The 16,710-nt window shown below is 38.5% G+C and overlaps 1 protein-coding gene across 1 annotated transcript in view; it reads right to left on the bottom strand.

Moving 5' to 3' along the window:
- ZDHHC17 (zinc finger DHHC-type palmitoyltransferase 17) overlaps positions 1 to 16,710 on the bottom strand; it is a 74,204-nt gene that overhangs the window by 41,262 nt on the left and 16,232 nt on the right. Inside the window, exons 2-3 of the mRNA XM_048047435.2 lie at positions 12,586 to 12,689; positions 3,379 to 3,501 (exon numbers count right to left, since the gene is read on the bottom strand). Coding sequence (XP_047903392.1) covers positions 3,379 to 3,501; positions 12,586 to 12,689 — 227 coding nt within the window. The remainder of the gene's footprint in view (positions 1 to 3,378; positions 3,502 to 12,585; positions 12,690 to 16,710) is intronic.

Raw genomic sequence — 16,710 nt, 5'->3', positions numbered from 1 at the left:
GCTAGAAGATAACAGGTGTGCAAGTCCTATTTAAGCAATCTACTTACATTCAAAGCAAGCAGATCTGTTAAGAGGTTGGCTTAGGAAGAAAATACTTCCACTGATCTCCACATTACAGTCACTAAGTCTTCGTCATGCATTTGTAAACTGCCCCTATTTGGATTCAGTGGTTGTGAAATTAAAGTGCCTGCAGTCACTGTTGCTAGAAAGAGGAAAAGTAGAAAGGAAATCCTCATCTGGAGAAACAGGGATGGTGAAATGCAGTCACTAGATAACTGTAGAGGTATAATGCTAATTTTTGCCTTTTCACAAAATTGAGTCAAAGACAGAGCAACGGATCAGTGTCATGATGAAAACAGAACTACATATGGACGTCCGACACTTGGGTGACACTTATCCCTGATCCTATAGAAATAAGAGCAGGTTCTGTAGTTTTCATAATGAAGTATCTTCACTGGTACCTGGGCTGAATCCCAAGTTTCATAGTATGGATGACGAACTGAGAACAAGAGAAGTCTAGTTCTGAGTTGGCTCTTTCCACAAATGAGCTGCTAAGCTCCCTAACCAGGATGACACGATATAGTCAATAGCCAGTAAGACAGGCACTAAGATCTTGTATCATGAGACCACACCTAGACTCCTCCTCTGTGATACCAAGCTCACTGTCAACACACTTACTGGAATTGTCCATTGCACATAATGGACAGAAATGGCGGAGACCTGGGGAGAGATGTCAGCACTCAGTTGTAGGTAGAGAGATCTCCCTATCATATAATAAAGAACTAAATGCAGGTTTAGCTTAGAGCACAGACTTCCATCTATCTAAATCCAACATTTTGATTTTGAACTGCCTCTATGTCCGACACAGTTGCTAAAACAACAAATTATTAGCAACACACTCAGAGGGAAAAAATCTTGCAAAATACAACACAAAAACACATGCTGAAGTACCACTCTTTAAAAAAAAAAAAAAACAAAAAAAAACAAAAAACAGTTTTAAAAGACAACTAATTAGGAATTTAAAATTTGTCTGATTTTACTCTATGGATGAAGAAAGGTCCTCAAGCATTTGGGGCTTTTTTTAAAAAATAAAAAACTGAATATTATATGAAATGCTACTGAACTAAAGCATTAGGTTGCAATCAAGTATCATGCAGGCAGTAGATTCATAACAAAGCTAATATGGAAACTCTATGTAAGTTAATAGAGAAACATTATCCACAATATAGGCCAATTTTCTTCATATGCCTGATAGTATAGTGATGTTTTTAAATGGTTATGGTTGTCTCAATGCCATTCAGCTTTCAGACCTTACAAAGACATATCAAATAAGACAGAAGACATTTGTTTTACAGATATTCCAACAGCTCAAATAAGATTAATAGTTTATTGCACATAATTAATTATGCATTCAAGTTGGATTTAAAAAGTGAGCTCAGAATAAAACAACTGCATTTATAAGTTGCATTTGTATTAAAGAAAAATTGCTATCTGAGAAATTCTACCCATTTCAATAATTTCAAACCAAATTCGAAGCTGCTAGCCATGAAAGACTCAAGAGAAACTAGAAGGAAAATGGGATGAAAAGAAAGAAAACAATAGCGTCTAAAACAATCTCACCAAGAAGGTTATTTAGCTAACCAGCATTTGCATTGGTTTTGCAAGAGGGTCTCTCTCTGTGTGCCAGAAGGCACACTGGTTACCCATCTTTAGTGAAAGGAAGATACCAAACACAGAATTACAGTTTCCATGATAAGCTCCTACCCACCATAAAAGCATAAAACCTGCTGCACTAGCTATTGTTTCCTTTGCTCAAGCACCTACATCAGGTGGCCCAGGACCATGCCCAGGAGACTTTTTAAGATCTCTTAGGAGGGAGAGTGCACAACCTTGCTGGGCAGCCCGTGCCAGTGCTCAGCCACTCGCACATGGGTAAATAAATAAATAAATAACATATGATGTTCAGATGGAATTTCGTGTATTTTAATTTGTGCCCACTTCCTCTTGTCCTGTCAGACAACAGAGAACTCTGGCTCTGTCTTCTTTATTCCTTTTCCATCTGGTATTTGTAGACATTGCTAAGATCCTTTCCCCTGAGACTTCTCTTCACCAGGCTGAACAGCCCCAGCTCTTGGAGCCTTTCCTCAGATATCAGATGCTCCAGTACCTTAATCATCTTTACGACCCTGCACTGAACTCACCCCAGGTACGTCCATATGTTTCTTGTACTGGATAACATTAGCCTTTTTTGCGGCAAGGGTGCATTGTTGGTTCACGGTCAGTTTGCTGTGCACTGGGACCCTAAGGTCCTTCTCATCAGAGCTAAATCTTCATCTGTTTATCTACCTTTAACCTTCTTTTAAAAGAACTGCATCAGGACAAAGTCCTTTAAAAACAAGAAGAGAAATATGAACGTAAGATCTGCAGGCAACTTCAGGAAACTCAAGATCTGTTCTGATGAAGGCACTGGTGATGGACATACATAGGGAGAAAATGCTTAAAATGAAGATGTTTTGCATTTGGTTTTGTGTACATTCACCTTCGTTCATAAGAAATATTTTGAAAAGTGGACTGATTGAAGACGTGCAGTTTAGGCCAAATATCCTAGAATACTGCTGATTCAATAATATTTTGTGTATTTAGATTCAATTGCACATACTTAACTCATCATCTTGCTACTAGTAGAGAAAAGAAACGTTCAGTATACACTCGTGATTTGTAAAACAGCAAGAACTAAGGATTAACCCTTCACAATTTAAGCTCTTCATGTTTTGAAGGATAGTAATAGGTTTTAAATCACAGCCTCAAATATTGTGGTCTAGAACTCATAGATTGAGAAGCATAAAAATATCTCAAATCTCACACCACTGTTCTTTATTACTTGAAAGGGGAGGTGTTGCAATGTTAACCACTGTAATAACTGTGTTTTTAAAATGCAAAAGTGTTATTGAACTCATAACTTCCTGAAATGCTGAATGAAGGATGCCCCTTCCATCATATTAATCTCACTTATTTAAAATACTTGCTATCACCTTGCATAAAATTTCACTCCCTAAAAAAAACAATGTTGGCAATTCAGCAAGTCCACCATAGTATAAAGGAATTACACATGCAGCTGAACAGCTATTCCACAGATTCATCTACCTGAAAAAAGCTTAAGCTCAAATACTAGACATTTAGCAGGTTTTATTTCTGTTAACTGTGCCATCAAAACAGTGTCTGTAAAACATATAGATTAGGTCTTCTGACTACTAACCCCTCCCTCAGATTTCAAGAACAAAAATTGACATTTTAAGATAATTAGGATTAACACATTTAAAATAACAGTATTTTAAAGGATGCAATTAGTTTATATATCACTTTAAGCATAATACATACTTCACCAGATCTATCCTGTTGTTGATTGCAGCCCAGTGGAGAAGCGTTACGTTTTCTTTGTCTGGCTGTCGTACATCATAACCTGCTTCCACCAACTCTCTACATCGTTCATATATTCCATACCTTGAAGAAGAAAATAAGATTTTCAAAGCTGTTACCTTGCATAAAAATTAATTAGGCAAACACTGTAATGATGATGATACACAACCTCCCACAGAAGAGAAACAAAGCAGAGACCTTCTGGCACTACATGAATACAGATCTCTTACAACAATAAGTTTCACTGGCAGAAGTTATATTAACCAGTTCAAGATTTTACAGAAGAATTGTCTCCACAGCAAACTATACAGCAGAACAAGGTGAAATACAGCTCAGTAAGATGCCTAGTGTAAAACAGGATTCTCCTCTTCCCAGGGACTCAGCTGTATTTGTTTCTCCCATGTTGGTTTTCCTTCCTTTCCCATCTCTTGAAGGCCAAAATAACACAGCCAACTGATTTGAAAGTATCTTCCAAAAATCAGTGGAACGGATAACAAGATCATCAGATCAGTTACAAACATTAACACATCCTTGACACTTTCCATTTTTCTTCTCAGATAACAAAGAGCAATCTGCCTAATATTAGTTAGTACCATTTTATCATATCCCTTCAAAATTCTGTTTTAATATGAAATTAATGCTTTCATGAAATTAATGCTATTGACTGTGAGCTAACTTCATCAAAAAAATTGCCGATGTTTTGAAAGTTGAAACAATTCAGGAATCATAAACATCACATATGCATCTAACTCCACACATCACATATGCATCTAACTCCAATATTAAACACCGTTTGTCCTGATGCTTACACTGTTTTACTCCTATTTTCAGTGGCAATAAAAGCAATGTAGAAAGGCTTGTTAAGATTACATTTAAATGTATACATTGAATGTATATACAACCCACAGGAATTTCCTAAGTCTCAAGGAGGAGACTGGTGTGGGCAAAACCTGAAATCAAGTTCAATGCTTCCTCTCTTTGTGACATCTGACTTCTGCTAAAGCAGAAGTTTAACAGCCTCTCAAAGTTGGAATTTAAGTATGTTTTCCTTACGTTGCTTCTGTATGCCACTTTCTGCAGAACACACAGCCTTAGACAACTGAAGGCCCCTTTGCTCCCCTTGCGTCAGCTGTCAAAACTGGTGTCCAGACCTTTTTTCCAGGGTAGTTACCATTCTTGCTTTTTCTTCAACATGTTTGAATGGCTCTTCAACCCAGACACAGTCCTGCCGTAGTGAAGCCTCAATTGAATCAAGTCAAATAACCTCAGGAATGCTCTCCAAGCCCACTCCAGGTTTGAAGCACATTAATCGGACAGTATTTAAAAAAAAATAAAAAAAGTGCTACACATAACCTACTTAAATCATATTTTCTACTTCTTAGGAAAGTCACACTGGAAATTATGAAAAATGCTAGATATTGCTGTCATGCCTGTAATCTTTCAAAAGCATTACAAAAGCAGAACAAAGACTACAGCCTGCAGCATATACAAACTGGAAACAAGCCTGTATAGCCTGAGTTCTTCAGACTCAGTAAAAAAGTAGCAGTCGTGAATTATTTTGACAATAAAGCTTTGTTTTTAATCAGCTGGGGGGAGAAGGGGAGGATGGGAAGAAGAGGTTTGGTTTATGAAGACTCAAAAATATGCAACCAGTTAGACAAAATACATCCAGTCAGACACATGTAACTGCCAGGAAAAGTGATAAGGTTTTAAGTCAGGCCGATCTCTGACACTTGTTTAAATGGGTTAACGTGATGCAATTCTTGGCTGTCCCTGCAGCTGCAAGGGCCGCTGAAGCAAGTTAGGACTACAGGCAACTTAGCCAAGAATAAGGAGACAAGACAGTAAAAGAGATGCAGTGAAAGCAGGACTTCTGAAGGCAAGAAAGCAAATTATGATCTTGCCACACAGTATGTAGAATAGAACAGTTCAGTTGGAAGGGATCTAGAGAGGTCATGTAGTCCGACTGCCTATTTCATGACTAACCATAAGTTCAAGCTTATTATTGAGGGCATTATCCAAACACTGAGGGCGTTATCTCTTGAACACCAACAGGCAGGAGGCATCGACCACTTTGCTAAAAAGCCTGCTCCAGGGTTTGGCCACCCTCATAAAGAGATTTTCCTCGTGCCCAGCCTGCAGCCCCCCTGGCGCAGCTCTGGGCCGTCCCCAGGTGTCCCGGGGAGCAGAGGCCGGCACCTCCCTCCCCGCTCGCCCTCCTCGGGAAGCTGCCGAGAGCCAGGAGGTCGCCTCTCAGCCTCCTTGTCTCCAGCCCAGGCAGCCCAAGGGCCTCAGCCTGCCCTCACACGACACGCCTGCCAGCCCCAGTACCAGCTTTGTCATCCTCCTCTGGAGGCTTTCAAGGACCTTAATGTCCTTTTTATATTGTGGAGCCCAGAGCGGCACACAGTATTCAAGGTGAAGCTGCACCAACAGTAAACATAGCGGGAGGATCACCTCTTCTGACCAGCTGGCTATGCTGTGTTCAGCACACCCAACACGCAGTTTGCCCTCCTGGCTGCCAGGGGTTCTGCCATTACCAAGGCAGGACTTTCCCCTGATGAGCCCGCATTGACTATGCCTGATAATAGCTTTGTTCTTAAACTGCCTTTCAACATCTTATCCAAGATAGTCTACCCCATAACTTTTCCAGGTACAGAGGTTAGACTAACAGGCCTCTTCCTGCGCCTCCTCTCATGCCCTTCTTGCAGACCAGTGTAACACCGGCTAGCTTCCAGTCAGCGGGGACTTGCCCAGACTCCCAAGTCCTTTGGTAAATTGTTGAGAGGTGTCCAGTTATCATATCTGCTAATTCTTACAAGCACTCTGGTGTGAAACCCATCAAGCCCCATGTATTATGAATATTCAACTGATAAATAAAGCTGGTCCCTCACAATTTCAGTGGCCACAACTGGAAAGTCATTTCTTCCGCGTTCATGGTCTTCCAACACAGAGGACCAGGCAGCTTACGATCTATCATTAATGTTAAAAACTAAAGCAAAAATGCATTAAATACCTCTGCCTTTTCCTCATCCTTAATTGCCAGGTGACCATCTTCAAGTATCAGTCTAATGTTTTCCTTAGACTCCCTCTTGCTGTTGACATACCTGAAAAGGCCTTTTTTTTTTTTTGTCTGACACCACATTGGCCAGTGTCAGCTCAAGTCGGACTTCAGCTTTTCTTGTTTCCTCTCTGCAGATGCAAAATGCAGCTCTGAATTCTCCCTGTGAAGCCCAAGCCTTGCTTCCAGAGATGATATAATTTTCTTTTTCTGCCCTAGTCCCAGGAGGAGTTTCTTGTTCAACCAAGCCAGTCTTCTGCCCCACTTGTTTGACTTGAAAGGGCAATGGGATTGTCTGCTCCTAGGCTTTTAAGAGGTGGCCCTTGAAAAGTGACCCACTATCACAGATCCCTAAACCCATCGGAGCCAATTTCCAAGGGATACTGCCAACTAACTCCCTGAGTAGCTTAAGGTCTGCTCTTTTAAAACCCAGGGTGGCAACACTACAGACCTTTTTTCGCATTATACCAAAAATTTTGAACTGTTTCATGACCACTGGGGCCAGGACAGCCACCTCCTGTCACATCTCCAAGGCCTTCTCTAATTTCTGTCATAGGAAAGGTGGCCTCCTACATCTGTTGTTTGAGAATTATCTTCAACATGCTTTCGGAATTTCCCAAACTTGCTTGTCTGTATATCACATTGGCATACAACAGCATCTGGAGTTCATAACTGATTATAAAATATGTAACAAGGTATAACTTAATAACTCTAATTTATTGTCATGAGAGGACATAAGGATCTAGATAGACAAAAACCACCTGGCAAAAGGTTAGGAATTTACAGCAATTTGTTCCTATTACTGGAAACAGTATGCTCTCTACAATTAAATAGAAGAAAACAGTGAAACTGATGCAGTCATAATTTCTTGAGCTCTGTCCTAGAAACGAAGCATTCTTCTCTTAACATACTACACAGAGTCTTTCTTTCATCAGTTTGCCACAGCTGACTTCACTTTGTCTTCTCCAACTATTCCTGATGCACTGCTGGATTACAAAATGCCAAAGTCACCTATTTCAGACACTCAGCATACTCATAATGTTGCTATAAAGGGGTGTATTCCCTTCAAGAGAGAAGACAGAAATCCTCTCAACAGATTAGTATATTACTGCAACAAATTCAGCATCTGGGTGAATTCTGGAGGATGGTATTTGTAAGCATCAATGGAATATAATTTAGGAATGTAAGTCAATACTATTGAATTTGTCTTGTTCTTGAGAAAAATGGGACTAGTTCTTCCAGAGCAAAAATCCCATTGTGCAAGCTCATTTCATTGTCACAGTCTAAGCCATTTCAGTAACTACAGTATTTTGTCATCGTAAATTAAAGATATTCTTAATTTAATACTTTCAAGAATAGCATCCTAGAATCCCTTTGTTTTAAATTTGTAATCTTCAGTTTTTGTCTGCAAGCACATGGTCTTAAAAATAGACGCTGCCAGCTTTGCCATATGAGCAACATCAAATTTGGTCACAATAGTAAGAAGGTATCTCTCTTCAGTGAGCACATCACCAGACCAACAACTGGTATATAAGCCAGGAGCCTACTCCCTTATCTTACTATCACCGCAAATCCAATCAAAGCTGTTTGAACTGGAAATGCAATTAGTACAAAAATAATCTTTTGTTTTGTTTCACCTTTTGAAGTTTCATTCCCATGAACTATGGCAGTTAAATACTAACATAGCCTTTCATACTTTTTTTTTGGGTGTGTTAAACAGTAAGACAGCTTTGTTTTCAACAGCAAAGATGCTCTTGAGCAAACTCAAGAGCTGCCTAATGAACCTTGAACAATGATGTTGAGAGACAAGAGAATTTCAGCTGTTGTATACACTCCAGAGCCTCAGATTGGCTAGACAGCTGTGACTATATTGTTAATGTGGTTAAAAAAACAACACCCTTCCATTCAAACTTAAATTATATTGTTAAACTGGTATGTATATAAACTCCAGAGCCTGAAATGAGCAGTCAAAGAACAAGTACTTTTGTCACAATCTGACCTTCCTCCCCTATGGATGGGTGAAATAAAAACAGGAGTGATCGTCACTTTGGCCAGCCCTCACCAATTTGAATTATTTTCTATGTATCTTTTTTTTTTTTTCCCTTCTTCTTGTCAGGTACACTGTGAATAATAAGAAATGGTGAGGACAAAAGCCAGTTCTCAAATGTATCCAATTTATTTATTTCTGAGCAAGATTCAGCATAGATCCAGCACATTTTTGTTGCACTATTTCACAATGCACACAAATCTCATTTTTAATGATACTGGTGAATGAAACTAGCAGAAAAGTTAATCTTGCAATAATGAAACCGTAATACTTGAGCACAGGGAATCAATCTCACAGAACCCACTAATGTTATTAATCTTATTAATGTTTAATACTAATGTTCATAATAGTTATTTAACACACTTCTAGCAGTTGGAATTTGCTCAAGGTCACTGCAAGCAGAAGGTGTCTCTTCACTCAGAGTTGAAAATCACAAAGCAAGAATTAACTTGTTCCAGAGTTAGTTCTAGTCATAACCCACCATATACTTCTTCACCTGTGAACATTAGCTATTTTTCCTTAGTTTCGTGGCTTAAAAGTTCTAAAACAAAACAGCCAGCAATGAGCTTTAAGTTACCATGTTAACACGGTACCTCTCCTAAGTCACCATATTCAAAGTTGACTCCAACTTGGATGATGCAGAGCTACTGGTGCTAATCCACAAGAAATGGAAATAAGCAGACCTAAAATATCCCCAATTACATTTCCACTTTTAAACAGCTTATGGCTTTTCCTAGTTTATACAAAACTCCATTCACTCATCTCTAGTGAGAGTAGGTATCAGAGAAACTAAACTGGTACAAAGCCCATCCTTGGATTTTGTAGAAACAGAAGAAATATAAAGACTTGCTGTGCAGTTCCAGGTGAAGTACTTACTAAATGTTAGTATCTAACATTACTGCATCAAAGGCAAGAATGGCCCATTTTTTACTAGTGCATTGAAAATATATTTTCAAATATACGAGTGGCTTGCTTCTACTTTCAAAAACAGTGGAAACTTTACATGAATCAACTTGAATTTTGCTATAATTGAATACAAGATGCCAAGAGATTGCAAACATCTTGTGGATGTTACAATGTGAAGGGTTAAGAAAGCAGTACTTTTAACTCTAGCTAGATGTCTTTGGACAAGTAAAACAGCCAATGGAAAGTGTCCTTTATATCAATGTGTATTAAAACTAAACACTATCATTTTTACTCCAGCACAAGCTTCTGCAAAATAAACAGAGTATTTTTGGTGTAAATCATGCCTAGACCCACTTTATGCAAGAACTTATGAGGAATATAGAGGGAGAAAAACACAAATACTGATAAACTCCTTGCACCAATAACATTGACTGAACTGCTCTTTTCCATACAGTCTTCATTTGATTTTAAGAGGTTATCAGATTTGTAGCTCAGTGTATAAGCAAGTTAATTTAGTAAGTGCTCAGACTACAAACTAAGAAGATAAAGCACATGAACAGTCCAATGCAGCGCGAAACAAAGAACAAAATATTCTTCTGGAAAAATGTGTGGAGCTTGCAAGCTCTCATCATTTTGACCTGCTGAGAAACATAAAAGCAAATGCATCATTTTACTAACACTTCTATTTCTCTGTAATCATGTGCCAATAAAGTCAACATCTCAAAGCGGAATTCTACAGTCAAACAGCATACAGAGAGTGAAGAGGAATTACACATTTTCATTCCATTTTTCATCATCAACATTAAAGTTTAAGGAGCTATGTTCCCCATTTCAATACGTGTTGCAGCAATAAACAATGCTAGTTGATTTCTCAGGAGAAACTTTTAATAATGTAGTACATGAAATACAGCATGAACAGTGACTGAAAAAGATTAAATGACTGACTAGGTACTCATATGATGTGACTGACTGCTTCCTGTGTGGATTATCACAAATATGATAACAGACAACTCCATGCTATGGTGAAATTCACCCTCTGTCAAGAAGCCTGCAATTTAACTGGTCTTACATTAAATGACAAATATTTTGGAAGGCACAATCAGACAGATTTGTTTGTCTTTTTAAAAGTGTCAGGTTTGTTTTGTTTTTTAAAGAAACAGAAAAATGCACAACTCTATTATTATAATTAGCTCTCAGAACAGTCCTGAGAACAATAGGATTTCATTTTATTAACGGTAAGCACCCCAGCTGCCATCTGATATCATCACACTGAGAAAACTTATATCCTTCTCGGGAGGTTTTGAAGTGTCAGGGGGGGGCACCAAACTGAAAGGTAAACTGAACCAGTTATTTTAATCTAAGTAAACAATGATATTTGAGGACAAGTGGCGAAGGATAAGATCACTTATTTTTTATTAAAAAGAGGTAAAAACATAATAGATGTAAAAGAGGTTAAAAGGTTATAGTTGTAAAAGAGGTTACATTTCTACAAAAGTAACTACATTGTTCATTTTAGCAGGAACTATGCATCAGTGATGCACCTTTTCACCATTGCTGTTTATCATGTGAAAGTTCACTTTCAACAGTAATGAGGAGACCATTTTTTAAGGCTTTTTTTTTTAATAACACTGAATTAATATATTAGCAGCTTTATTTTACTGTAAGCCTTACAATTCTTGGCTTCCCTCCCTTATAGACTGCTGTTTTACATAACACGGCCTTCAAATTTTAGTACATACTTGAAATAAAGTTGCGGTATCCCTCTACTGGGGGAGAAGGATATCCCAAGGAATACCACTAGCATAACTTGGTTGTTTACCCATGCTGAGTCAACTTTCCCTGAGCTATTTAGCATTTGGGCTCTGATAGGAAACAGCAGTCCTCTTAGAGAGGAGAGGACTTCTCACCGACTGCGTCACACCAAGACTGTGGAGGAATGTAACAGATAACTCACAGCCCTGCTAATTGTCAGAGGAGACCAGAAAAGGATTAAAGCACCTCAGTTGAAAGCACAGATCAACCTAAACCTGAGGGATAAGAGACAAATGTGTTTCAGGGCTTCGAGAATACAATGAGCATACAAAAATGGAAGCAGGTAATTTGCAAAATCATCACTTGTGGTGTCATAGTTCCATGCCCTTAAGAAGCAGATAGTTCCATGTTATACCAGTGCTTTCATTTCTAGGAATCCCCTGATTAGAGGATTATAGGTTGTAGTATTACTATTAAACCCTACAGAGCAACAATTGCAGGGTCAGTCAACATCTACATCAGGAAGTTAAACCCCTAAGAATTCAAAAGGTGAAGGAAAGTACATACTTCCTAAACCTACATGTGGCCTGTGTCAAATACAAAAGTGCTTTCAGTTGAAGGAGATGACTTTCAGGAAAGAAACTGAAAGTTTGTTTTTTTTAAAAAAGCAAATAGCTTGGCAATATACATAATAGAGTAGGAATTCAAGCTAACAATAGTTTTTAAAAATGAAATTGACCTTTGTTTTTCAGTAAGCTGAGATGATACAAAGTGATGGTGGTGGTTTCTGAACAGTGAACAACAAGAAGCTGAAAAGCAGTTCTAGGACGATTCTTCTGAACGTCTTGTGAGTTAGTTTGTATTACAGGACTAAACAGATTTGTCTTCTATACAATTAATCTGCATTGAAAAAGCAATTATTATTTAAATTTTCTTCACAGTTTACTCCTACAATTCTTCTCTCAGCAATAAAGTCAGTTTCATAGCAGCACGGAAACTGCAGAACTAGAGACGATGGAGGAAGTTACATACTGATGTATTCTTTCTAACCTATAAATGATGCCAAGAAATCAAGGAAATCCTCACATTTGCTTACCGATATGCTGCCCACTTACCTCTTAACCATCACTTACAGAAAATAAACACCACTACAAGCTGGAAGAAAACTGTACTTTCTCTTCCAACAATCTGCCCAGCAACCACCTATATTTACAACTTATCACAATGCTTCCTACATGTTTCTCACATTGCTCATAAAACCGTCTTAAACTGTATAGCTCACTTCTAAAATCTTGCGTTATTGTATCTACAAATACAGCTAGCCTTCAACTTTCTGCGTATTAAAAAAATACATTTCGCTATTTTTCAACTAATCCAGAAAGACACTCAAAAATAAACTTACTGTGTGGCTTTGACAATGTCCCAAGTGCTGTAATCATCAATGTGGCTTTTTCGTCCAAGAGATTCACTATATCCATGGTTGTAATGACTTTGAGGCTTTATTTCCTAAAAGAGACAAACTTGTTACTAGAGCACCAAAATGAGCATTACTGAAGTTTCTCAGAATAAAATACAAATCTATAAGTAAAAATCAAATAAGGACCCAGTTCAAAACACTATAAAGCTACTTAAATCTGAGGGTGACCAGCTGACTGGCCATATTGGTACTTTTTGCAAAGTAGGCCACTGTATTCCTGAGAACAGACTTAAAACACCTTACAGAACATGCTACCCATAGCAGCAGAGTTCTGGCAAATCCTTTCCTGAGGAAGTTTTAAGAATGCTAACAAAGGGAAACAGAATTTATTTTAAATAAATGCAATACATACAGTAACATAGCTAAAAAAACCTATTGGCCACGATTTGAGAAAGTCTCACTGCTACTACAAATTTTATAGTTCAAATCACACGGTCAAATATCTTCTGCAAAATAAATACTTGGGAATGGTTAATACTGGTGGCTGGAACCTACTAATACTTTATTGATTCTTCAACTCGAGTCCCAGCTTCAGAGGCGATCTATACGTTTAATCAATGAGTCTCTTTTTGGCACAAAATTTAAAAAACAGAATTTAATACTTTGCCAGAGCTCCTCAGCACAAAAGTAAACGGCATCAGCATGACACATTCTTCATCAGATACAGCTCCTAGTTACTTAATTACTTTGATGAACAGCATCGCTTCAACCCTTAATGTTCCCCTTGGTGGAATTTACATTAAAACACTGCACTGACAGATCACTCGGGTGGCAACGTACCATTTTTCTTTAAAAGCTGCACGCATGTAGAAACTCAGATAAATCAACTCAGCAAGTTGAAATGGAATGTATTTTATGTGGTTTCTCTACAATTTTCCATTTGTCACAAATACTATATAGCTGATTGCCTGTGTATCAGCACTGAATAACTTAAGCTGAATGTTTCTGTGTTACATACAACGCAATCAGAAAGAAAAAAGTCAAATGAAGATTTTAATGCATTCAGTACATTCTATAGCACTAAATTGTACTAAGTTAATATTGACTACAGAAATTTTGTACATAAAAAGCCTTTCAAGAGATTCAAGTTTTTTGGATTTTTTGTTTTGCTTGTTTTTAACAAGAACTTTACAACATAGCAATACTGCAAGCAAAATCTTCAGAAACAAATGCAAAAGGATAAATTCAGTCAAAAACAAAGACTGAATGTTAAGATCCATTAGCACTGCCAAATTCTTGACATAAAAAAGAGATTAAAGAGACAGAAAGTCGCAGAGACATAAAAAATTCCTCCAAATCAAGCTAGGATGTGGGCCCAGAATAAAAACAGAACATGGCATACAAAGAAGTCTGCCATGAACCTTGGACAAACCTGTCTTTTTTTCTGATTATAACATATTTAGGTAAACAGTGCAAATTATATTTTGCGCTTTATGGGATAAAATAGTACTTTGCATCCTCTAATACTTGATTCTCCGTCATCTCAAAGTACAAGCGCAAGCTTTTATAAAAGCAATAGCTCTATCTGGGACCTAATTGCTATGTCTTGTTCTCCACTTCAAACAGCAGGAGCTTATGGTTTTGCATCACTGGTGGCAGGTGCAGACGCTGAAGATGACCCAAACAGGACGTCCCTGCACTACCTGCATCCTCACTTATAGCAGGGATTTAAGTGACGTCTCGGGAATGGTCCGTAGGAACAAAGCAGGAATCCACTGGTGATAGAGTGCAGAAAGTGCTCCCTTTCTTCTCACTCATCCCCAGCTTCACCCATATCTCTGGATAACATCCAGTCAATCCTCATCACATACAGCCTCACCCAACCATCACAGCTAAGGCAATCAGGAAACACAGCACTGAACCCCAAGATTTAGCTACTCACACACACCTAACTCTGCAACAAGCCTGTCTCCATCTACAACCACATTGTGCTGCACTTAAGCACACAGACACAGTTGTAGCATCTCCGTATGGAAAGGCATGTGTTAAAAGAGAGCAGTCTTACTCAACGACATTATAGTATGTCAAGAGACTGTAGATAACTCATCGAATGCTCAATTTTTATTTCAAGATGTTTCTTTATTCCACAAAATACAAATTCCTAAAAAGCCATTCAGAAAAGAAAAAAAAAGACAAAGAGAGAAGGAGGCACAGGTAACACTTTTGAACCATCCTTGGCTGTTTAGGAACCTTCTCAGTCCAGTCAGAAGGAAAGCAATTCAACACCTTTATTTCTTCAGCACCATTTTCAGAACAAATGACCTATATGTACAACTTACAAACATTTCATTTTTATTCTGACTTTCCTTAAAAGGAATGATTTTTTTTCCAGTTTCGCTCAGTACCTGAATGATCCAAGCACATCTTTTCATGACCACAATGTTTTCTGTGGTGCTCCATCTTTTCACTGTTTTCCTGAGCCTTAAAACCTAACTGGATTAACCAATTAAGCATTGCCAGCCCGGCAGGAAGACTTCTCTGTTGCCATCTCTACAGGAGGAAACCTAAAACTGTAACAGGGCATCTGCTGCCATCCAAATCACACGCTGCAACCTATTCTCTTACTATCCAGAAACATAGCTTCATTTAGGATTTGAAGGCGGCAACAGCTTAACCAAACCTCCTCCACCTCAGCTACTAGTTACTATCTGGAGTAAAGATGCTGAAAAAAGTGCCAGATGACATGACAATGAAAAACAAAGCAAAATATAACAGCTTAATAAATTAATTCTTTTTGTGCCATGCCGTTTTCCCTCACATTAGGAAAAAAACACAGAATTTATACAGACATCACCTGTTATTATACTACACAATCACACCAGGATTTTTCATATTGTCATGCTCAGGCCCTGAGGAGCTAAGGGGAAAAATCCACCAGGCAGAGGCCAGACCAAAGGCAACCTGCTGTCCTGGAGTACCCCGATGAGGAGACATTCGCGTAGGGTGTTTCTTGGCCTGCCGCAGCTGCTGAAGAGGGGGAGGGGGGGGGATCTGTCTTTTTATCTCGCAGCTATTAAAAGCAAACAAACTTACTTTCAGGCAGATGTTAATTTACTAGGGAATGCTATTCCTCTTAAGCTGCATTTTCCCGAGCACTTTAAGCACACAAACCAAGCTCCTGTTCCCTTGGGCCCACGCTAGCAAGCCGAGAGAGCTGCCCGCTTAGAAGCGCTGCATATTTATGTCAGCCTGAAGTGACCATGAAACCACAGCCCTATGATACTAATGCTTTCACAACAGGGTTTATGGGAATACAGCAGAAGCTTGAAAATTAATTATTAACCATATAAATTAAAAAAAAAAAGTGAGAGGTCATATTCATCAGCCCCTCCAGCTTACCTACTACTTGTACTAAGCACTTAAGAGTAAGGACAGCATTCCTAAGTTTTTAAACGTGCACCTTTTGATCTCCTTTTGCACTGCTGGGATCACTGCAAGACCCACCCCAAGTGAATGCACACCAGACCGATGCTCAGGAGGTTATCTGGAAGCCTACCCAACGCAGCCAGTAAGCACTTCCCTTGAACCTTCAGCTTTTCATGTTGCAGTCGCTGTCAGCCTTGCTCGTTTCAGAGGGCAATCTGGTTTGTACGAGTCTCTGCTAAAGAATCCTACTCATTGGATCGAACGCTGACCTCTCAGGAAACTAAAAGCTGTTGTATTTAACACACTTCCCCTCCTCAGATCTCATGGCTTGCCATGCACTGCTATCTAGCCAACACAACTCCATTGTTAGCTACCTCTGGTTTTACAACGGCTATCTGCAAACAGACGGGTTTCAAATAACTTCAGATTAATTTATTATTATATTTCAAATAACTTCAGAATCAGATATCAAATAACTTCAGCCACACCAGTAAAACTTTGTGACTGAAATATATTTAGTCCTATTAATACCATCACTTCAAACTGAAGTTGAATAACTCCCTAGTTATTCAATGCAGAGCACTGAAACCCAATAGCACCTTCTTAAGATCCATAAGGAAGCTCAAATTATGTCCTTTTTTGTGTTCTGTAATTGGAAACTGTAATTTGTAATACAGAATCACA

The sequence above is a fragment of the Anser cygnoides genome, chromosome 1, assembly GCF_040182565.1.
Source record: "Anser cygnoides isolate HZ-2024a breed goose chromosome 1, Taihu_goose_T2T_genome, whole genome shotgun sequence".
Lineage (NCBI taxonomy): Eukaryota > Metazoa > Chordata > Aves > Anseriformes > Anatidae > Anser > Anser cygnoides.
The sequence above is the reverse complement of the archived record's forward strand: the minus strand, read 5'-3'. Positions and strand labels throughout refer to the sequence as shown.